The 23,897-nt window shown below is 43.3% G+C and overlaps 1 protein-coding gene across 1 annotated transcript in view; it reads left to right on the forward strand.

Annotated features, from left to right (window-relative positions):
- The window catches only part of MAP7D3 (MAP7 domain containing 3), a 43,544-nt gene that overhangs the window by 14,300 nt on the left and 5,347 nt on the right, over positions 1-23,897 (forward strand). The window contains exons 4-16 of the mRNA XM_061446261.1: positions 471-634; positions 3,431-3,545; positions 4,466-4,498; positions 8,683-8,784; positions 10,765-10,863; positions 11,613-11,711; positions 12,757-12,882; positions 14,929-15,074; positions 15,814-15,944; positions 16,467-16,711; positions 21,053-21,188; positions 22,256-22,436; positions 23,682-23,786. Coding sequence (XP_061302245.1) covers positions 471-634; positions 3,431-3,545; positions 4,466-4,498; positions 8,683-8,784; positions 10,765-10,863; positions 11,613-11,711; positions 12,757-12,882; positions 14,929-15,074; positions 15,814-15,944; positions 16,467-16,711; positions 21,053-21,188; positions 22,256-22,436; positions 23,682-23,786 — 1,682 coding nt within the window. The remainder of the gene's footprint in view (positions 1-470; positions 635-3,430; positions 3,546-4,465; positions 4,499-8,682; positions 8,785-10,764; positions 10,864-11,612; positions 11,712-12,756; positions 12,883-14,928; positions 15,075-15,813; positions 15,945-16,466; positions 16,712-21,052; positions 21,189-22,255; positions 22,437-23,681; positions 23,787-23,897) is intronic.

A 23,897-nucleotide genomic window follows, 5' to 3' on the forward strand; every position in this document is an offset into this window, starting at 1 on the left:
TGGAGAATAGTGACACAACTCTTTTGACCTCGGATGCAGTAACTGTGGGGGGTTTCCCATCTATCTCAGTGCTCTAAAGCTTTCCACTGTATTTTGTTCCATAAAAAGAAAGGAAAAGCACAACATAGAAAATTCTGCCTTTTGGTACTCACTACTTAGCGACAGAGACTTTGCTATTAGGATGGGAAGAAAAATACATGCTCTAATACAGGCTATATGTGTATCCTGACATTCCTGTCTAGGCAGTAAAGTCTAATGGCAGGAAAGTTTCTAATTCCAGCCTAACCTGCAGACAGAATTAGACTCCTCTGTTGTCATGTGCAGTGTCATCCAGCTCTGCAAGCTAATCTTGCTGTATGTTCTAGCTTTAAGTGGTGATAGTTTTCTGTGGTAGTCTCTTGCCTGTAAGTTGTGTTGTAATATCGATGAATAGTCAAGTTTGATTTTAATTCTTCCTTAAAAACATACAGCTGCCAGAGAGACACAGATCCTGGAGAAGGAGAGAAAGGCAAAACTCCAGTATGAAAAACAGCTAGAAGAAAGGCAGAGAAAGCTAAAAGAACAGAAGCAGAAAGAGGAACAACGGAGGGCAGCAGTAGAAGAAAAGAGGAAACAAAAAATCGAGGAGGAAAAGGTACCACGTGTCAAAGTTCTGTAGTTGGAAAGAAAATGCTCCGTTTTCCTACATTACTGTGCTCTGAAGTGATTAGAAATAGGAAGCTATGGAAATGGGAAATGTATTAGAACATAAAAATATATGCACATCTGTGCAGTGGGCTGTATAGACTCATGTCCTCCTTCCCCGTCCCATGCCTAGCTTTAGCTATACCTGAGGCACTCAGGCCTTCAGGAGCTGCATTTGGTCACTGGTTATTTTTCACATGAGCAAAAATCTCACCCCATATTCTTAGATTTCTAGGTTGCTTTCTGTATTTTGTAGATCCTGCTTATAAATCAGCACGGCTGGCAGGTCTCAGGCTTTTGTTAGTTCTCTGTCGTGCTTCCTGGGAGCCCCATTGTGGTCCAAGAGGCTCATGTTCTTTCACTTCTCAATTACAATCTGTTGTGTATGTTGAGCAGTTGATAATATTATATGTGTAGTTACCATTTGCTGCTTTGATCTGTGTATTGACTATTCTTACTTGGCAATTTGCCTTTGCTTTGACTGCATGTGGACCACCAGAGCGGTATTTGAGTTGCCGAGCTCATTGCAGTTTGGTAGAAGCTGAAAGTAGAAAGAAATGTGTGAAGTTATGCCATCTCTTTTGAAGAGTAGACTTTCTAGTGTGTGTTAAATGTGATGCAGGTGCTGAAAGGGGTCATTCCAGGGTGTCAGCAATAAAGGCGTGACATGCACGTGTGCTTTCATAGGCTGGTTGTAAGAAGTTGCTGTGGGTCATTGATGAAGGGCCTGGTTGTGCCCTTGGAGTCCAGCCATTGTCCCATTGTTCTACCAATACATCCATTTTACCCTTTTTTGCCTGGCAGTGTTCTACACTGGTGTTTGGTTCTCTGTAATTGGCTTCTGGGTGTGTTCAGACTGATATTCCATTTGGACTTCATGGAATAGTTCACATTGCTGGGGAACAAGCAGAAATGTTTGGGTGGGCCTCGACTGCAGTATCCAGTCTCATCCCTTTAAGCAACTACTTCAAGTAAAAAGCATCCCTTTTGCTTCAAAACGTGTTACCCCTCAGGCTATATAGTACATTTATTCATGTAATTTGGAGGACGGTAGGTATGTTTTAAGTGGCCACTGGGATGAAGACGACATGGGCTAGCTGATTGGTGTTAACCATGTCTTTCATCAAGTCCCTGGAGGAAGTTGACCTTGTCCATACAGTTACACATGAAGAATCCAGCAGGTGGGGAAAATAGTGTGCACTTGACCTGTAAACCTTGCTTTCAACCAGAAAGTGGAAGCAGATCTTGGCTTTGGTACTCTGACATTAGAAAACTATCACTTTCAAAACAGCTAAGCTGTGCTCTAGGTGACCCTGCCTTAGCAACCTCCCTGGTTGGACTAGATAATCTTCAGAGGTCCCTTCCCACCCCTAAGGATTCTGTGACCTTAGGGCAATACTTGCCAGGAAGATGCCGTCTATAGCTGTAAATTTAGTAGATAGAAGTGCATCAAAAAATACATAAATCTCCAACATTCTTGCTTGGTGTTTCAGCCAAGTCAAGTTAATCATCTTCAGTAGCAAATCCTATGGAAAAAGAAGTGGCTTTCTGCCTAAGAGAATCTTGACTAGGATTTCAATACCTCTCTTAACAGTTACTTAGTTATTCTGTACAGCTGTGCAACTTACTATGTATGTGTCTTGAGCTGATGGCTGATCTCTGTTGTTTGTAAAGTGAAGCCTATGTCTCTAGCTATGACTTTGAAGATTACTGCACTGCAGATACCTCCATGGAAATATCATCTACGGATTACCTAATGTCTGGGTACTTTGGCACTTAGGCTAGCTCCAGTTCAGGTTTCTGCAAGAGGGGAAGCTCAGCTTTGTATTTCAGACAGATTTATCTTTTGTCAGGGGACAGAATCGTTCCTCCCTTCCTTCCGAGTTTGCTTTGTAGTTTGTGTTGTGAGATGGTGTTGAAAGATGGCAAAAGTCCTGTGTCCTCAAGAGGGAGAAAAGTTTGGATAATGAGTCCCTTGGCATCTTGCATTAGTGTATCAGCAGTAAATACTGCTTCAAAAGATCACTTGGGATATGACTGTTCCAGAAGAGAAATGTGTTGTTGACATGTGTATGGAAACCTGGCTGAGAAGAATCAATCTGGCATGGTTACAGCTCACCTTCAGAGCTCCAGTGCCCCCATTAGCAGCTCCTGGTCCTGGAGACTAGGAACAAAAGTTTTTTTGCATCCTCTTTGTCCTGCCAGCAGTGGTTGCTGAGGTCTGGTGTTGCCTGGCCTTTTATACAGCTTTGCCTTCATGTCTTGCTGGTTCTGGTCTGTTAATGCCAGTATCTGTTAAGACTTAGTCAGTGCTTATGCAGTTGTTTGAAAACCAAATAACCTTACACTTGTTATTTTATAATGGAGGATTCTTGCCACCTTTTAGAAATAACTCCACAATATAAATAGCTTAAAGAGTAAGCACTTATTTTTGCTCACTTTGGGGCTCATCCCTGTTTAGAAAATCAGTCATGCTGTTTTCCAAATAGGAAATCTGTTGGGTGGCTATTTTAAGTCAAGAGCAGAATAGATTATCTGTGCTTCAGCTCAACCTAATCATGCTTGCAGTGTTTCGAAACCATTAATTGCCCTTAATGTTCTTTGCATCATAGTTTTTGTAACAAAAGCTTGTTAGCAGGCAGTATAGATGAAACATTTCAAATTATACTGGGAGGGGGAGAATCTGTGTTCTGGCATAGCTGTACTCTATAGTTACAAGCTTCATAGAGCTGTTGTTTGATGATAGGAGCGATACGAAGCAGTTCTGCATCGTACCTTGGAACGGAGTCAGCGACTGGAAACACGACAGAAGAGATGGTCCTGGGGAGGATCTGTAACTCCAGACTCGGAGAGCAAAACGGGTAAGTGGCTAAAACCACACTGGCAGGTGCGGCATTGCTCACAGGGACCTGGGCATCCTTTCTTATCCAGGATCTTACAACAGGATCGATGCATAGCTGTCAGGGAAAGGATCCTATCTGTGCTTGCCCTGAAATGCTGCTCTGACTTAGAGCTATTTTTAACTTTGGGAAGAGCTTCAGAGAAGCCACGTGGGAAAACACCTGGCAGCATTGTGTTGCCAGCCCTCAGTCATCAGATGAGGGGAACTGTAATGTGTAATGCTAAAATAGAGTCCTTCAAATGCAGCACATGTGATGGTGTGATAAGACTGATGATAAACAGAACAAAAAACCCAGCTGTACTATTACCCAGTTGTAATATTACATCTAAAATGTTTTAAACACACCCTTAGAGTTACAGAATGCTCACTGATGATGTGAATGACCAGTAATGGGTAAGGAGATGCAGTGGGGAGTGTCCAGACACTAGGTTCTATTCTAGATTAGGTGATGTATTTTAACACTCTTTTATTTGAGCTCAGATTGCTTCCTATTTCACGCAATAAGAGTTTCTGCTTGTAAGCGTTCTGAAATCAGACCAGCAAATCAGGATTGCAGTGGAAGGGATCTTTTCCTGTTATTAGCTAACTAGAAGAGCCCACCAGTAAGTAACTTCATACAAGTTATTGTCCAGGAATAAAATGAAACATAAAATGCTTTGGTTCAGCCTATCTTCTGAACTGGTGGATTGGTACTAAGTGTGTTTTAGTAGTGTTGTCTTCTGTCTGCTTGCTTGACTTTGAAGTGTTTACTTAGAACCTGTTTGAAAGTGCTTTGATATAAGTTATAATTAGGATACCCAGCTCCCCCAGTTTTTGGTTAACTTGTATTGTTTCCTGTTTGACCTTGTGACTTTGCTTACAACCCTTCTTCTTCTGCAGAACAACAGACCGCAGCTGAAGGTGGAACTGGTGGTATTGATTTCCAAACTGTTCTTTTTCTGTTGCTTTACACTCACTACTAACCTTTTAAACTGGAGTTCTTGTATCTCGGAAACTAAGGAAAACCATCTCCTTATAGATCTTTTCCTGGACCCTGGCCAGCTGTGCAGCAACTGTGATCCCTAAGCAGAAAGCAGTCCCCTATGTTTTAAACTTCCCCTCCCAGCTAATTAAACTACAGCTTAAGTCATGGCATCCTGAGGGAATTTGCAGGGAAAGGATATGCGCATGTGGGTTTTCCAAGATGCCTGGATGCAGCATGGGGGAGGAGAAGTGAAATTCTTCGTGCCATGTATTTGAATACAAATTAGCTCGGTAGTCTTCAGCTTTTATTTATTATCAGGGCAATTTTGAACCCTTTCATTGTTTGCTGATTTGCACAAAGTACATGGGAGGCTTTGGTTTGGTTTCCTTTTGCTTTGCTTCACCAGCAACTGAAGTAACATTTGCAAAATCAAATGGTGTTTTGCTGAAACTTCATGTAAGGGAATGGGTCCTTTGTGCAGTTTGATACTCCTTCCGTGTCAAATCAGATCTGTCCATTACCTAAGCATCATTCTACATATTAACTATGTTTTCATTGGATTTCTGGCACTTCCAGTGCATCGTTCAGGGAAGCGTTTTGGATCACTGATATATCTGTTAAGGCTCTATGTTTACTAAGCAAAACTGGTTCTTGCAGCTAGTTTAAGATGATAGCTGAGACCCAGCTAAATAGTGACAATGTGTGCATACTCACAGCATTACTAACTCAATCCAGCTGCCTCCTAATGCTGACAATATGGGACTTGAAAATGCAATGAACAGTCTGACTGAGTGTGATTTAACTACTGTGGCTTATGCTGGCAACACAGCAGAAGCATGTGTATTTTATTTAACTTCTCTCTTCCCTTCCTCTGCACAGCATGAATCCTTAATTTTCCTCAGAATTAGCCAGTTTGACTGGATTGATTTACCTGTTCAACATGGGTTGCTTGGTTACGTATACAAATCCAATTACTTTATTTTACGTTACCAAATGCCATTCAGCCTTGAATCTAGGAAATCACATTTGCCTAACATATAGAAAGCACCATTTTTTTTCTCCCCTCTTCCATTCTTTTCTACCTTACCTAGTTTTAAAGCTAAGCTTTATGACACACATAATGTTCTTTGCTCTCTCAATTTACATGAGGAAATGAGTCTTGTCTGTCCTTTTGATTGTGGAAGATGGTCTTCAGTGCTGCTGAGGTTGGGCAGAGCCTTGGGTGACATGGTGATGTGAGGTGTCCCTGCCCATGGCAGGGGGCTGGAATTGGATGATCTTAAGGTCCTTTCCGACCCAAACTATTCTATGAAGCACATTAAAATGTCTTCCAACAAACATTCTCCTGATGTAACAACAGGCACTTAAGCTGTACCTTGTGCATCATAAAGTGGCAATAGGAGGAGCAGATATGTTCAGGTGTGGTGGATCAGTGTGGGTAACTTGGCACCAGTTTGGAAAACATGGAGACAGTCAAACACTACAGTATCTGTTTAAGACTTGTGCATCCACACAGTGTGGAATTTGTGTTTGACTCCAGGAACTGGCTGTGTCAGCAGTAATATTTAGGAACATGGGCTGGTAAAGGAGCAGTTGTGGGTGATAAAGGCAGTGTGCTCTGGAAAGTGAGCATTTCACCAGCCATCAGCCATTCTCTGTTATGTACAGAGTATGATTCACTGAGACTGCGCCAAGTACTCCACTGATGGCCTGAAACTGATGGAAGCCCCCAAGCCAACCATTACATTAATGGCATTGCTCAGGGCTGAGATGAAACATGCAGGGTGTGGGTCTGCCGGTAGAAATGGCAAGGCAGGTTTAGTGATGACTGCTAAGCAAAACGGGATGTTCAGGTGCATCTGTAGTGGAGACGTGCCATTAGAATAGAAATTGGGCTGCCAGAGTCTCTCCTTTCTAAATAAAGAGCTTCCTTGTCCTAGTAGAAGTTTGGGAGGAAGTGAGAGGCTGGTAATCTTCCTCTATTTAGCCTCATTTTATCCAGCCTCAGTGAGGACTGTAGGACCCTCTCTCAGGGAAGCTCAGTGAGAAGCTACAATTGAGAGCTCCTTGCTCTCATAATGATTTCCTTAAGGTACCACGTTTCCCAGCTCCTTACCCCATGGCAAGGGGTAGGGCAGTCCTGTGCTTGCTTTGGCTTTGCTGCTGCAGTTTGCTTCCCCCCCCTTCTATTTGGTATCACATGGGATTGGTGCTATGTGCTGCTTGCATTTCAAATCCCTTAATATAAGTATTGTTTCTCCCCCAAAAAAGATATTTGAGGTGTTTGTGAATGTATTGATCAAAAAAGCTGTGACTTCTCAAGGTCTTGGGCAATGAATGCAAACTGAAAAGTGTTCAAGGCCAGGTTGGACAGCACTTGGAGCAAGCTGCTCTAATGGAAAGTGTCCCTTCACAGGGCAGGGGTTGGAACTGGCTGAGCTTTAAGGTCCCTTCCAACACAAACCAGTCTGGGATTCTGTGATACTTTGTTAGAAGTTTCACCCTTGTCTCTAGCACCCAGCACAGCCCATCCCACAGCTTGCTGGAATAGAATTGCTTTGCTCAGTGTCCTTTTTCTGAATGCAGGATTTACTTTTGTGCTCTCTGGGTCTCAGCAGGGGATAGTTGACATCTCAGATTTCAGGCCAAGCGCAGAAGTCCCAATCTGAACCAGGCAAAACCTGTACGAAGCCTCTCCATGATGCTTGGAGGCCTCAGGCTCACACACTTGAGTTGAGGCAGGAGCCAGGCTTGCTTTTCAGAGCAGACACTAGAGGGTAGTCTTTGCCTTCCAAAGCACCCATAGCCATGGGTTGGGAGCTTGCTGATTTTTGTTATGTACAAAACCTCTCAAGGCTGTTTTAGTTATCCCAGTGCTCAGGTTTCATTCCTAAAATGCCCTCTTTTGTTGTGTTGGGAAGGTAAGCTAAGCTCAGATCTTTGTTTCTTAATTAGGTTCGGTAGATCCCCCAGTTCTCCATGGGATAAGTCCCGTGGGAGTTTGGCTCTTGTTCACTGCCCAAGAGCTTGCCACTTGTGTAGCTTCAGCTCCAAAATGTGGTTTTCACTTGACTTGGTTCTGCAGGAGGCCCCATGCTCAGGAAGGCTGGGTATGGGTGTCAGAAGTACTATACAGAGACAGGGCTGTACATAGCAATCCTGTGTCCTTGTGCTTGCTGTAAGGATGCTATAGCATGCTGGCCAAAGGGAAAAGGTGCTGCTTCTGTGGTGAGTCGTGCTGCTTTTCCTTTGGTACTTATGCACTAATGAGTTCACATTAATCTTCTTTGCTGTGCAGTGCGCCAGGAAAATTGATTAATTGCTTTTGATGGATGGAATTCCTTGTGGTTATCCTGCTACGTCCTCCCTACTTTGTGTGCATTACTGTTTTCTGCTTATCGAGTTCCCACAGCGACGGGTATATGCTTTTGCAAGGCTTTTACACTCTGGAGTAGTGTTCATCCTGAAAGTGCATTATTTGACATTAAAAAGCAGGTATTTATCTGGCTTGTAGTGCCATGTGGGAGATGATTTCTGTGTGGAGATATGTCTGTGTGCATACACGTACAAGCGAACAATTAATGCCTGGTGTGGCAGGGGTTTTTTTCCAAAAGAGTTGCAAAATTAATGGAAAACATGAACTTATGGATCAGATAACAGGGAAAAATTGGAAATTTCTAAAACATTCACAGCAGCCCTTGAGAAGGAATCAGAAACAGGAATGCTGTTTGCCTTTATCCTTCCAAAAGCAGTTGGTTTGGTTTTGTTAACTTGTGATTGGAAAACTGGTTTACCGTATCCACGTGGAAGGAATGAAGGTTTCGTTGTTACTTTCTCTGGTAACAACACACAATCTCAGTAGCTTTTGCCTTTATATGTTAGGAGCACAGGGTTTAAGATTTGTATTTCATACATATGTGCAAAACCCTGGCATGCCTCCACTGAAATGTCTTTTGTGTGCCCGTTACAACTGGCCCTAGTTGGATCAAAACACATAATGTGTGCTTCTCCTTGAGCAAAAGTGGAGCTGGCTTTCAGGATGTGATACTTCCCCAGTGAGCTCCCAGCAACGTGTGAAAGGCTCTTCCTGAGGTACGAAGCTCAATGCTAAAGCAAGCACTTGTTCACACAGCCAGCAAGCGGTCTACCTCCACAGCAAACCTCAAACAGGCAGAAGCTGTCATGGATAAACGGTTGTCATCATCCGCAGCGCTTTTAAACGCTTCTCATCAAAGTAAGTGCTTCTCTGGCTCCTGGTGGCAGGGGAGCTGCTACTGGGGAGGAGGCAGGAGGTGGAGTGATGCTCCTCTTCCTCCCTTGCTGTGTAACTCACTTCATGTCTTGATCTCAAATGCGTTCCATGCAGTTTGTTAATCCAGCTTGAGGGCTTTGACCCAGTTGATGTGAATCTCTGTTAAAGGAGAAGAGCAACGGTAAAGACTCCTGGCTTTTTCTTTTTATATCTGGAATCGTTTTACTAGAGTCAAATTCGGGTGAAATATTGATCCGTGAATCATTTCACATCATCTTTAGGGGGTTGCATGCCTCAAATCACACCCTGAAATCTCAGCAAAAGAGAAATAGTACAAAACTGAAGTTTGCTGCCTTCTGTTAGACAGCTTCAGTCATTTGATTGCCTGGGGGACGTTAAAAATCAGCTTGGGTTTGACATCTTTCTCTTGTGCCAGTCCTGTACTCTGTAGACGCACACTTTCATACTACAGTTGTACCTTAACCAAATAGAGGATGCAGGAAAACCCGTGATGCCTATGGAAGTGTTTTGGGTGGGGATTGTTTTGTTGTGACCTGTAGGTCTAGCATGACTGCAGCTGTAGCATGCAGCTCTGACACCATTCCTTAGCCCAATGAGTGTAATCTCATATTGATACTCAAACTGTTAGTGCACACCCCTGCTCACAAGCATTCTGGGTGGGTTACTGTGTGCCAGTGACTACCAAGGAATAGAAATGGCCTGGAAGCCATCTATTTCTTTACTTTTATTGGAGCTTTTGCACTCTAGAGATCATTTACCACTTTCTGTGATTTCCAGCCTCACTTTGAGTTGCAGCTTCAGGGTAGATGAAGCTCCTGATTGCAGCTTGCCATGTTTAAAACAGCACCCCACAACTAAACAGGGATGTGGAGAATGAGAGCTCTGGTTTACCAACCCTCTGCGTATGCGTGTTCTCTCTGCCTTCTCCTCTGTGCCCATCCCAGTACATTCTATAAATCATGGCAATTTGCCTTCTCCAGATAAAACCCCAAAGAAATTAGGAAACACAAGGAATTGCCCTGATCTACTTATTAAGAAAGCTAGAGACTATTTGCATGAGCACACACCAGTTTGGTTTAGCCTAAGATTTCCTTATGGGGATTCTTCCCAAATATTTCGTCCGTATCCCAGATGCTTTTGGTTTTTTTTCTCCAAAACGATGCAGCGCATCATCAAGCTAAGTGGTGTTTAATACAAAACCAGGTTCACCTAGGTCTGTACTGCAGTGTTCTGCCCATCTGCAGCTTCGGATCCAATGAGGTGTGCTGGAAGAATCCCTGCCATGGCCCCAGCTCACAGTGATTTTGCTGGTTCATGCTGGAAGGTGATGCAGTGTTAAAACTTGTCCTCCTACTCTGTAGGCCTGGTAGGGAAATCAGTGACTATATCTATACTGGCAAGGGCTCTGAGTCACTGCTTTTGATTTCAAATGATATTTATATATCCTGTGTCTGCAGGGTTCAGCTCTGAGTATGAGTCAGAAACAGGGCTGTAAAATACAAATGAAGCTGCTAACAAAGTCACTAATGATGAACTAATTGGGATTGACTTCAGATTTACTTGAAATCCTTTGAATCCTTATTTGCTTTGGAGGAGAAAATCCCAGGTGGCCTGAAAGACAAGATATTTGGACAGGACTTCAGCTGGTCCACATGGTCAGGATGTAGAGGTCATTTAGATCACCCCACAAGTTAGAGTGATTCTTGCTCTTGGCACTGAGGAAGAAATGGCTGGTTGGTAAAAGATGGCTGAAATCAGAAGATTCACTCTCAGAATTAATGCTTTATGTAGAGTAATTCTTCCCCTGTCCAGTTTTCCTGTTTCTGAAGGATTCATACGACAAAGTGATTTAATGACTCTGTTTCTTAGGGAAGTGGGGCAGGTGCTGGAGGGGACTTCTGGGCTTTTCAACATGCTTAATAAATGCACTTTCACTTCCAGGTACCACAAAGAGAAGTGCCTCATTAAACAGACTGAATAACAAAGTTCCTCCACATTCCCAGCAGTCAGCACTCAAAGGTGCACAGGTGGAACAGAAAGGTGCTAGAAACCAGTTTGTTTTGAGAATTGGGAGGCAATAAATGGGATGTTTGAAGTTGAGGGGTTTGGTATTTGAGGTCTTCCAAAACCTACATGGGCTACAGGAAAGCTGGAGAGGGGCTTTGGACAAGGGCCTGTAGGGACAGGCCAAGGGGAATGGCTTTAACCTGCCCGAGGGGAGACTGAGATGAGCTCTTAGGCAGAAGCTCTTCCCTGTGAGGGTGCTGAGGCGCTGGCACAGGGTGCCCAGAGAAGCTGTGGCTGCCCCATCCCTGGCAGTGTTCAAGACCAGGTTGGACACAGGGGCTTGGAGCAAGCTGCTCTAGTGGAAGGGGTCCCTGCCCATGGCAGGGGTTGGAGGTGGATCTGTAAGGTCTCTTCCAGCACAAACCAGTCTGGGATTCTCTAACTTTAAACCATGTCCCTGTTTCATTGTAAGTGTTTTTACTCAGGTTTTCATTGCTGTGCACGTAGTCAGTGCACTGTGGCATAAATATTGTTATGCACATTGCAGTGCCAGATACTGGGTAACTGTGTCTATAAAGCAGCAGCATTCCTCTGGAGAGTGGAAGGGTGGGGGGAGAGTAGACACATGGTAGGCAAACCATTTAACTCATGAGAAAGTAGTGGTTCATAATGCTAGAGCAGTGGGTTTAGATTGGCAAAAGCAAAGGTTGGGAATGGTAGTTTAGAGAATCATATATCTAAATGTCCTGTTACAAATAATCTTCCTTACGCTTGGTCTCTAGGAGGAACAGACAAGAAGAGGAGCACATCTTTGAATAGAGTGAATAGTAAACCCCAGTCCTCTCCCGAACTAGAAAAAGTGAAAAAGGAAGAAAAACCAGGTGGTTGTTTCCTAAAGCTGACTACTTCTTTTTAAAGCCATTCACAGCAAAGCTTGGATAGGTTACCTTTCACTGGTTTCCTTGGTTCTTACGTTTTTAGGACTCTTTAATGGGTTTTTAGTTACCCAGTGGTGAAGATAGAATTGTAAAGGATAAATTTCTCCCTTTGGACCAAAGAGTTTGTTAACTGGCACTGTAAGCAGATAGCAAAATGTCTTCTGCTTGAGAGAGATGTATTTGAAAGCTGATGGGTTTAAATATAAGAGTAAAAATGTCACTGCTGTGTACACTTCTTAGTTAAATCTTACCTTTGCTTTTAAGCTCTCTTCCATCATTCAGTTTAAAAGCAACTTCTCTGTCCCGGCTGCTGGCCTAATCTTTGTGCATGCACGTGAAGGAAGGAACCTGTTCTCACTTCAGTCTCCTTTGGTCTGTGTATTCCCCACTAGGTTACAGATAACCTCTCTTCTAGGAACTCTTCCTAAAGCTGAAGACTAGCAACTTTTCTAACTTGTTTTTCCCTTTGGGTTAACAATTCTGAAACCTTCCTTTCAGCAGCCCTTGCCAGCAGTGGAAATGATACTCTGCTTTAGAATCTTTCCTGTATGGGAGGGTGATGGGTGCTGTCTGTGTGAATCTGTGTGTGCAAACGATGCCTGACTGTAACCATGCACTTTGACTTGCAAGTCTACTGTTCATGATGCCAGAGCAGCCTTTCCTGCCATTCAGAGCATATAGCCCTGAAAAGCTGGGTCAGAAACTTCTTGTGCTTTGACTGACTTCAGCATTCACCTCTGTTGTACATGTGCCAGTCTTTGCACGTTGGTGTTAAGCAAGCCAAGGACAAGAAGTGCAACATAAGATTGCAGTGTTTAACCCTGCTGTGCTTTCAGTTTGGATTTCCCTCTCCATGACTTCAATATTTTCCTTCCAAACCTGTTATGATTTGCAGCGATGCTCCCAGCCTTCCTTTGCTTTGTATTGCTTGTCTTTTTCATTATATGATTTCATGTTGGATCCTTTTTGGTTTGTTCCCATCATTTAGCTCGTCGCTCCCAACTCAGTCCTCTGGACAGTAGCGTACTCAGTCGCCTCCTCGCCCCTACACAGGCCTCTTTAGCTAGGAGTAAAAGTGCTGCTACATTATCGACTGATGGACAGGATCCTTCAGGTAACAGGAGGGCAGCAAAGCCTCAAAGTCCTATGCAGTTGAAAGAACTTGCATGATAGTTGCTAACCGTGCTACACCTCAGTGTGAATCAGACACTTAATACATGGTTATGTGTAATACAACTTACCCAAGGTTTTTTTTGATGAGTATAATAACCAATTCATATGCTATGCTGTATGTTTAGGTTACAAAGCCACAGAGTAATACTGGCTTTAAAACTCCAGTGCCAGTTTAACTGATCTGCAGAGAACCAGATGCTGGTGTTGGGTTTGATTTTTTAGCTGACTTTAGCACTTGGGTTGTAGTCTCAGGTGAATCTGAGACATCCTGGTCAGACATCAGTGCTAAGAAATGAAAGAGGGGGAAAAAAACCCAAGCAAGTGTATAATTTCACAGGAGGCTCCAAGGAATAAGGGCAAAGCCTAAATTTATTTGTGTGGAGAAACTCTTGTAGGAGGATGACAAAGGGGTTATCTTAACAGGGATCCCCAGGCTGGCTTCACTCATGCTGACTGTCGAAGTAGAGGTATACTAGCAGGAGAAGATACTATAGGTATCATAGAGAAGCCCTTGTTGGCTCAAGCAATTTTATAGTGGTTCAAACTGAGCTGATAAGCCCACTCTGTGGCTCAACTTAATACTAACACAGGAATTTGCCTCGTGGGCAAGCCCTAGCTGCATCCCACATGTCTGATAATTGTTACTGGTTGCAATAATGCCCCAGTAAATGTGTATCTGGAACCAATGTGGAGTCCTTTCTCCTCTCTTACCTTACAACTTGCATTCCAGTTTTGCTTGTTTCTTCTGAAGTATGTTATTCCCTCTTGATTTTTGGTCTTATGCCACTTGACTTGTCCCTGGTGTACCAACAAGGACCATTTCTGCACTGCTCCCCTTGTGTAATCATCAGTTTTTCATGTACTGGTTTGTGGTCAGTGGTCATGTTTTTGCACACCCATCTCTGTGCTACTTTTATTTTGCCATGAATAGTTCAGTTCACGTCATGTGGGGAAATCCCATCTTTTTCACTGTTACTGACAGCATGTGACTTATTCACTTTTGCTGAATTAAAGATCACTTTCATGGTTTCATCAGTTTACTTAAAGGCACTTTCTTCACTTCAGTAGAAAGTACCTGTGCTTTAGCACAAGCTCTGCACACACAGAATGCAATTATTGCACAAACGCTGTCTATATAAAAATAAAATGTCTTTTCCAAGTTACAGAGTTAAGTGCTGCATCTGTCACAATTTATTCAGGCTGTAGAAAACTCCAGTCTCTATATTTACATCTATGTATGCTTATCTATGCCATGCTAGTGAAAAAGTAATTAAAAGGTACAGTTGCTTTCAGTGTCTTACGTGTGAAGATACTTCAGGTAGGAAAGGTACTTTAGTTTAATGGTTGATATTTTCTTCTCAGTAGGTTTCTTTGACACCACCTGTTTTGATTTGTTGACTTGGGTAAAGGGCACAACCATAGGTAGTGATAAAGGGATCAGGGAGGGAAAGTAGAACAGTGTTGCACAAATGCTTATTTCACAAGGAAAGGTTGCAATGCCCCGATGCCTAATGTAATGCTGCTTTATCGCAGTGATTTACTCGAGTATTTACTCATTAGAAAGAAGGAAGATTTCCTCCTTGAGGGAAACCTGCTTCACATTTGAACCTGTCACGAAGAACTCGTAAAGAAGGATGCTAAGCCATTAAAACAGAAGTATTTGTGATTAGATGCAGCCTAACTAAGACTAAACACTGGTGTACACAAATTCAGGCAAGTTTTGGAAAAGCATTTTATTTTTATCTACTCCAGACTGCTGCTTTCAGAATGGTTTGATTCTTGGTGCTGTTGCTTCCAAAGTACTAATTGTGTGGTGGTGGTGTCTGTGTCCGTGACCCATTGCAATGTGCGCTGCCTGGGGTGTTTCTCTGTATGGTTTCTAACACACACAATCTTTCTTTCTCTCTTTCTCCCTCTTCCTTTTCTCCTGTTCTCATGCTGTGCACTTGGTTCTCGTTTTGTCTTGTCAAATTCCTAACTTTTATAGAATCTCACCTCTGTCCTCGTTCAGCTTCAGCCAGTTCCATCAGTTCCCCAGTCCCAGCTCCTAAAGTGCCCGTGCGCAGTCGTAGCATCGACAGATTGAAGTCCTCTGTATCTTCATCTGATGCAAGTTCACCAGATTCAACCCAGGTTTGTTGAAAATCCACAGGAATTAGGTTTGTATTAATCAGGAGGGGGGAAAACAGCTCGAGATTGGCTCCTGCTTCAGTACTCTGTTTGCTTACTGAAATACTCAGAGCATTTGAGAGAGCTGGGCTGGTTCAGCCTGGAGAAGAGAAGGCTCCTGAAGGGGAGACCTTAGAGCAGCTCCAGTTCCTAAAGGGGTTACAAGAAACCTGGAGAGGGGCTTTGGACAAGGGCCTGTAGGGAATGGCTTTAGCCTGCCAGAGGGGAAACTGAGATGAGCTCTTAGGCAGAAGCTCTTCCCTGTGAGGGTGCTGAGGCGCTGGCACAGGGTGCCCAGAGAAGCTGTGGCTGCCCCATCCCTGGCAGTGTTCAAGGGCAGGTTGGACACAGGGGCTTGGAGCAAGCTGCTCCAGTGGAAGGTGTCCCTGCCCGTGGCAGGGCTTGGAGCTGGAGGAGCTTTAAGGTCCCTTCCAGCCCAGACCAGTCTGGGATTCTATGACTTAAAGAAACACAGTATGGAAATCAAGTTGGGATTTTATGGTCCTTGATCTCTGTGGTATCCCAAAGCATACTGTTTGCTGCTTATGGCTCCCAGAGTTTAATTTGACTGGGTCTGTCTTTTGGGACATAAAGAAAATGTAAAGTACATCTTGTTGAGAAGTTGTATGGGTTTGGGGGTAGCAACTCCTCTGTACTGTGCTCTAGAGAGTGAGCATTGTTTTGTTTCGATGTGTCACCTTAGAAATCAGAGACAGACAAACCATCTCCGGGTTCTGGTTTAAGACGCCCTCCCTCGCCATCTGTGTCTGCCCGAAGAAGATCCCCCTCTCCTGCTAATGTGGTGAAGCGTCCTCCATCACCTTCTACAGTTAGGTATGCATCCAGAACAAAAGGAAGGCTGCTTCCTGTCTTAAGACAGCTGTGCTGTTGGAATGTGGATGACCAATGCCATGTTATACAACATGAGCACCTCATTTTTGGTCCGATTTCTGCAGTAGGGCTGCAGCTCTTACTTGAATCTTTGTCTCTTCTGTGCAGACACCATGCACCCAGTTTTCTGTCCAGTATGTGCAGTAAAAGCAATGGGAAACGTGAGCTTCTGAATAGACTCATCTGCCTCTATCAGTGTAGGAAGGTTCTTGGAGTGGAATCACAGGGTGATGGGGAGTTAAACAGACATCAGGGCTTGCAAACCTGATTTGATCTTGGCCCATGAATATTGAGTCTGGGTGCCCAGGGTATTTTGGAATCCCGTATTTGAGTTTTATGAGGAAGGCACCAGTGGTTTATGGGTGGATTTACATTTAGAAGTGAGGTAGGTGATGTAAACTAACCAAAGTAGACTTCTGGCCTCAGTTGTGGGTTAGCCCTGAACAGTACTGCTTATTTCAACAGGCAGAAGACTCGCCCACCTTCCCCTGGCATGTCAAAACAGAGGCCACCCTCTCCTAGTCCAGTCTCTAAATCAGCACCCATCCAACGTCCACCTCTCACTCCTGGTGTCATGAACATTACCAAAAAGAAAACTGAAGCAGAGAGCAAACCAAAGGATAAGAGCACAGAAGGAACAGGACAAGAGCAAGGTGTTTCACCAGCTGTGGACAGGGATGTGGTAGCAGCTAGCACAAAGACCAAAGAAGGTGAGTGTTTCTCCATGACTGACACCTTATTCAAGACATCTGTTGTGGGCTAGGACTGGTGAAATCATTTGTGAGGCAGAGCACTGGAAGGAAAGATGCTTTAAGCAGAAGCTGTTCATTGCTAATTATACAATAGTTTTATGTGGTTGACATTTGGCTGTGGGCTTTAGTGCAGTAGTTGGAACACTTGGAGATTGAAGGCAGGAGCTTTCAATGTTACTGCTTGCACTGTAATTTTAAGGAAAGCAGAAATCCCGTTTGCCTTTTGGACTTCAACTACACTGGCTGAGGGATCTCCTAGCTTAGGTTTGCAAAGTCAGTGGTTTAACTACACAAAGGTCCAGTTGATAGTTGTTAAAATTGCTTGTGTAGAGGACCTGCTTGGAGGAGAAATCAGCTACTGGTGCATGACAGGCTCAGAGCTGGTTCTCACAAAGCTACAAGGCTGCCTCAGTCTTGGTTCCTATAATCATTGCTGCCTCAGGAAACAGTGGCCAGTTCACAGGTCCCACTCAGAGATTATCATGGTAGGTTAAGGAGAGACATACACCTAATAAGCAATTAGTTTCTTAGTCCTCTTCATCACGACAAGTAAGCACAGCCTCTGTCCCTACTATTGCCATCTACTATCTCAGAGCAGAATCTGGGAGAACCTTCTGATGAGGTTTCTCTTTGGAGAACTTAGGGGAGACTTAACAGGAAAAGGAGGGATCTCTGGACTGTAAGTTACAGCCAGTGGGCAGTACTGGGGGTGGAAATCCTTCAGACAGCAGGTAAGTGGGAACACATGCTTGCTGCATGTTGCTGCATGTACATTCCTGTTGTGCGTTCCTCTGCTGCTGCAGTCATCTGTTAATTCTGAGGCTCTTCCTGACACTGCTCAGGATGTGGTGTTAGTCAGCTGAAGAACTCATTTATGGTACAGTTCTTTGAGCATGTGTTCCTCTAGAAGGAAGCCTGGGTGTCATAGCCCACTGTGGATGTTTGTATGAAGTCACACATCCGTCTTCAGTGTCACATCACTTATCTTTGCAGTCAGACTGTTCATCCTTCAGTGTGCTCCGTGACTGTGATAAATGTCTTGCATGCCTCAGAGGGGGCAACATCAGTTGTGATCTATGTCATTGGCTGGTTGAAACCTCCATAACAATATGTCCTATTTCTGTAACTTCCAGTTGTTCTGGAACAAGAACGTCCATCCTTGTTCCTTGGATGCCCCACCTTGTCTCCTCTACACTGACTTCTGGAACTGTACTAACCCAGTTTACCTGTTTCTATTTTATTGCTAATCCTCAAGCTACTCATCTTGGTAGTGACTCATACTGGGGCTGGCAAAGCTCTTTTTCTTTGACACACAGAAGATAAGGAAATAGTGGGCATGTTCTTCAACATAGAGATGATTTCATTCTCTCTTTGAATGTTTTGGTACACTGCAGTATTGCCAAGTGAGGCAAAAATCTTTGTTCTTTAAAAGTTCTTTCAATTTTCAAGCCAATTCTCATTTAACACCTCTGTGCAGGCAGTTTACCCTGTGGGTTGTTGCAATACCATATTCCAGGCAGCTTCTGAAGTCAGAGTACATCGGTGAATGGCATGTGGTAAATCAGTCTCTAAGTGCTGTAGGATCAACCTGGTTTCAGCTTTGTGCACTTGTACCTTCATACCATCTCTTCGCCTTCAAACTGAACTTGATTGCTTGTTGCTGACAGACAGCAATCAAGTCTGTGTCCTGGGTTTTGTGTCTTCCAACTGAAATATGCTGTTCTGCAGTAAAACACTTCTTATTTTTCAGTGACTTGGAGCAGTTGTCACTTCTGGCACAGCCTTTCGCAGCTTCTCTCAGAGTTAAAAGGCTTGTTTCAACTTAAAGCATAAGAAGTGCTCCTTCATGAGCTCTCACCTTATGCATGATGATAGGTAATAAACTATCATGGAGCCTCGCTTTTTTGTATTGGGGTAGTGAAGGTTTTGGAATATGATTCCTAGATTAATTGTGAATAAATGACTTGCCTTGAAATGTGTTGGAATCTTCTCTCCATCCAATTAATAGGACATTTCACAGTTGTTCTGAGACATTTCTCTTACCTGCTTCCCTCTCTCTGCTTCCATCACTAAAAGGTCCTTTGAGAAAAAGACAGTTCTTATTGGGAATGGCTGGGAGCCAAGGAAATAGAGCTGACTATAAAATGCTTAAGGCATGATATCAGTTATATTGGGAAATCCCATGTCCTGCCCTGTGGAAACAGACTGTACAAGGGGTGCTTAGAAATGAAAGCACTATTGAAGTAACCATATGGAAAACATCCATAAAGCTTCAAAAGTCAACATGCAATGGGAAGGTTCCCCATAGACCTGAGGTTTCCTACCCTTTCTTTTGTCTTTCTGCCTCCTGTTCTTTCCATATCCAAGGTGTTCTGAATAGTTGTGACTAATTTTCTTCTGTTGTTTTCAATACCAGGTATTTCAAGCTATCATTATCATGTTATAACCCTGTAACTTAAAAGCCTAAAACCTTTAGGCTTCTTGTTGAGCATTGAGTTGTCTTACTTAGGCTCAATTTTGAGGAGGGGGAAAACAGATTAAACCTGACATTTAAAATGTCAGCCAATTTTGATACAGCTGAGATTGCAGCAGTGTTCAACCAGGGCTGCTGCGTTGGTTCCTGTGGAAGTGCACTATAGAAGATGACCTCTGCTGTAAAAACTGACTTGTCCAAACTGGCAAGACCCTCAAATGGTAGTGGAGGAGAGAGGCAGCTTGATTTCGTGATGGTTATACTGGCAACACTAAATGAAACCTCTCTTTAAATAACAGTGGAAGGTGCAGAGCATGGGAAGAAAAGCACATGCAAGTCTTGACTAGGCAAATCCTGCTGATGGTTCTTATAACTGGCCCTTCCTGCTCAGGGAGGAAGACCAGGGCCCCTTTTAGCTGAGTTCAGATTTGGAGCTCTTGTGGCTGATTCCTGTTTGCACCAACGTGACCATATTTTTGCCCAAGTCAGAATGTGTGTTCTGGGGAGGTGCTGATTTTTCAGCATTGGATAAATCTAAATGGTAGAAAACAGCTCTGTGACTGCACCCCATTAGTGCTGGACTGCTTTTCCTAGGGCTGCAGGAGGGATGTTCAGGCACAAAACACTGCTGGGATTCAGCCACTGAAGGTTTACTCTGTAATAATGCCCTACAGCTGCAGGCAGTGATTACGTGTCTGTGGGGCTTAAGCAGCTTTTCAGGTATTAAAGTTCCTAATGATGGCATTGTGTTTTGAATGATTTGCCTTGAGGTCAGAAGGAAAATAACCGATCAAACCCTGATGTCATTGTTCATTAAAATTACCTTAACTTGAGGGCTTTGTAAGTGTTAAACCAACACACATGTGCTGGTTGGTGAAATATTAAAAAGAAGCAAGGCAGGTCTTCACCAACATTGTGATGCTGTTGCTCTGCTGACAGCAAGAGGTAATTCTCTGGGCATTCAGGTGAGTTCTTAAGTCACATTGCAAACAGCAGTAGTTTGTGCAGTAAACAGTTTCTGAAGAGTGGGAATAACTGATAAAAATCAACGTTCTTTCAATATATATTGAGAGCCACTAATGGCAAGAGTATGTGTTTATTGTTTTCCTAATGTTAATTTATAACAGTATCTTTGATGTTCAGACACCATAACACCAGGCAGGACACGATGAAACATAAACAGCAGGCCTGGGCAAATAGCTGCTAACCTGGTGGTTGGAGCTCTTTCAATCTCTATGTAAATTGGGAATTGATTTGTTGCTCAAATGTGTAGCACTATGGAATTACTGAAGTCATTAGTGTGTGCCTTCAGGGCCAGATAAAATGGTGATTATTTGCACCCTAAGATGCTCTACGACTATAAAGGCATGAACGATACTGTTATGGAACCAAAGAAGGAAATATTTGCTCATGTGTGTTCATTTTTATTAGAAGGCAGTTAAGTGCATTTCCCAGTGCAGAATTTTCTTCAGTTTTCTCTGAAGTGTTTGTAAGTGTTACAGAATAAACGTGTCTCTTCAAAAACATGGTTTTAAGTACTGTAGTAATTGGAGAATAACTGTATCATCTGGCAAATGGCTGGATCAGTGTAGTTGAAATGAGTTGTTGTTATGTGAGTGTCAGTGAGATATTGTGGTTCTGTATCTCTTTAGGACTCCCTTTGGCTCTTGTGGGCTTTTAGATACGGGGTATACTGTCTGAGTGATGAGCACTGATTGAAAAGATAAGTGAAGTGGCCAAAAGAAAGATCTCATCTCACAGTGATAACATCTTCATTGTATGTTTCTGGGGCTTTTTCTAACGGCAGTTTCTCTTCACCCTTGCAGAATCCAGTAGCAAAACAGTAGCAGGGACCACCACAGCTGAAGAAGCTGCTAAAATCTTGGCAGAGAAACGGCGTCTGGCACGGGAGCAAAGAGAGCGTGAAGACCAAGAAAGAGTTCAGAGACAGGAAGAGGAAAGGTAATCCTTCGGGAGAAGGAAGGAATGCTTTCAGTGCTGGGGTGTGGTTGGAATGGACACTCCAGCTGTGTGTTTTCTAAGCTTTAATTCAAGTTCCTATAAGCCTTCATGCAGTTCATGAAGCAGACACAGGTGCTAGCACCGTTGGAGGTAGGGCAGGTTGCTGTGTGTATAGTTAATCTGTATCTCAGTATACATGTAATGCATAGGCCCTGTGCAAACCACTGCTGCTTTTTCCTTCCAGGCACCAGTGGTGCCTTTATTTCAAAACTAGAATGTGCTTTTTACACCACTGGTGTTTGTTTTGTTTGCATTTGTCTTGAAGTAGTCAACCTCTCTGCATTAAACTTCCCTTTGATGGACTCGGGCAGAGGTTCGATGTACATTAAATCTCATAGTAGTGATCCAAAACCTGAATCAGAAATGTGGCAGCCAGGTAATTCAAGGTGATAAATCAGTGGGTATTTGGCTCACTGCATTGAAGTTGTTAAAGAGCAATTTTTAACTTTGTGCTGACTAACTTTATTATAGATCAGGAGTCGCCAATCAGTGCTTCTGTGAACAGGGTGGAACATCGGGTTTTGTCTGTTTCACTCATGGGTATAAAGCTGTCATAAGCTTGCATATAGTCTGCTATGGATGTTGTCTCGGATATGTCTGTGATCAGGCAGTGGCCACCTCCAGTGTATCTCTGGAATTCAGACTGTAGAAGAAACTGTTAGGAAATACAACTAAATTTGTGTTTAAAAGCTTCATTCATGTCATGGATACTGGTGGTGTTTATTAAACAGTCATTGCTTAGTCCAGTTCTCAGTCAGATTTCTGTTATGGGAGCAACCTCGACTTCATCAGCATTTATGTATTCAGAGATAGTTTCTTCCAAGTTATTCTGCTTTCTCCTTTGGTCTGGATGGTGGCATTTGTAAATCCACACCAGCAAGTATCCCTGCGTAGGTATTTAGTGATTGGATAACTTAAAACTGTTTTGCTTTCCTATTCTCTCATGTGCATGCACGCTTTCCAAGAGATAAATACCCCCTTGGTAACCTGTATCTTGGGAACACTAGAATCAGAGAAGAAGAAATGGCCAAGAGAGCAACCGAGGACAAAGCACGACGGGAGGAGGAGCTGCGCAAGCAGGAGGAAGAGAAGAGACTGGCTAATGAGGAACAACAGAGACAAGCGGAAGAGGAGAGGATCCGCCAAGAGCAGGAAGAGCAGGAGAAACTTGCAGAGCTCCAGCACCAGGTCTGCTTATCTGTAGACTCCAGCTGTGTCCCTCACACAAGCTGCTGATGCATTTTCAAGGGGGTTGGCTTTGGTTCTCTTTCACAGAACAGTTTTGACAAATCTTCTGTCAGGAATGATGTAAAGCAGAGTTCATCCTGTCTGAGATGGATTTGAGAATGTCTTGAAGTCATTTCCATGCTCTAGATTATATGATCTGATATATATTTCTTTCAGCCTTTCATAAATTCAAGCATGGGGCAGAAGCAGGAAGGTGTTCTAGCCATGTGGGATGCTATTTGGTGCACACATACTGTTTGTACTGAGCCCACTTCACCAGCTTACTGCTGTGGATTACAAGGAGGTTGTCTGTCTGGAAAGTCATCTGGCTTGCTCCATTCCTTTAAAAGAAAGATGGGTGGTGTTTCCTAGTTTGCTTTTCCTGTTGCTAAATATCTTCCACAGCTAGTACCTTTACAGACTTCTAACTGAAGGAAGCTGGTTTACAGCAAGTGGACTTTCTTTAAATGCGATGAATGTTGAAAATCAAAGCAGTTTTACAATGAAATTCTTTGTGCTTCAAGAGCTGGGTGGCATTGACATGTGTCTAAACATTTCTTTAAAAGCTTATGTTTAAGTTTATAACAATTATCCAGTGTTAACTATGCTTCTGTCTTTCTGACCATACTGGAACAGATTTTCCTGTGTAGAAGGAACAGAAGATGCTCAGCACCAAGTATCTTGGTAGCAATACTTGACTGCCAAGAATTTTAAGTTAGTCTATGATTTAGGGTTTAATCAGTGTCCTGTTACTTTATAAATTATCCTTCTTAGACAGATCATAGAATGGTTTGGGTTGGAAAGGACCTGAAGATCATCCAGTTCCAACCCTCTGCCATGGGCAGGGATGCCTCACACTAGACCATGTTGCCCAAGTCTCTGTCCAGCCTGTCCTTGAACACTTGGACACAAATCTTCCTCCTGCAGCATAGCTGGAGCCTTGAGTAGCTCAACAACATTCAGAACATTTGCATACTCATAATACAGCTATGCCCCTAATGTTCCTTTTCAGATGAGTTTCTGAATGTCATAGTAATACCACTATTTCAGGGCAGTGGCTGGGTAATTGGCATTTAGCTCCAGTGTATGGGAGTATTAAACAGAGGTTGTCTGATATTCCTGTCTCTGTTGAACCAGAATCTCTGGGTTTGACTCTTGGAAGTGAGTTGTGCATGGGGTGTTCTCATCTTTTTGCTTCATTTTCAGAGAGAAGAAGCTGAAGCAAAAGCTCAAGAAGAGGCTGAAAGACAGAGGCTGGAAAGAGAGAGAATTATGCAGCAAAATATGCAGGAAAGGCTTGAAAGGAAAAAGGTACGGCTGCTTCGAAAGCACAGAGAGCTTCCTCAGCCTGAATTGGTGGCTGAGGTGTTAGAGTGAATTTAAATAGAAGTAGTGTGGGCTTGTTAAAAAACCCAGCTCTGG

Source organism: Pezoporus flaviventris, unplaced genomic scaffold, assembly GCF_033815535.1.
Source record: "Pezoporus flaviventris isolate CSIRO_AGI_PZ_B2104156 unplaced genomic scaffold, CSIRO_AGI_Pfla_v1 ptg000005l, whole genome shotgun sequence".
NCBI classification, from domain to species: Eukaryota; Metazoa; Chordata; class Aves; order Psittaciformes; family Psittacidae; genus Pezoporus; species Pezoporus flaviventris.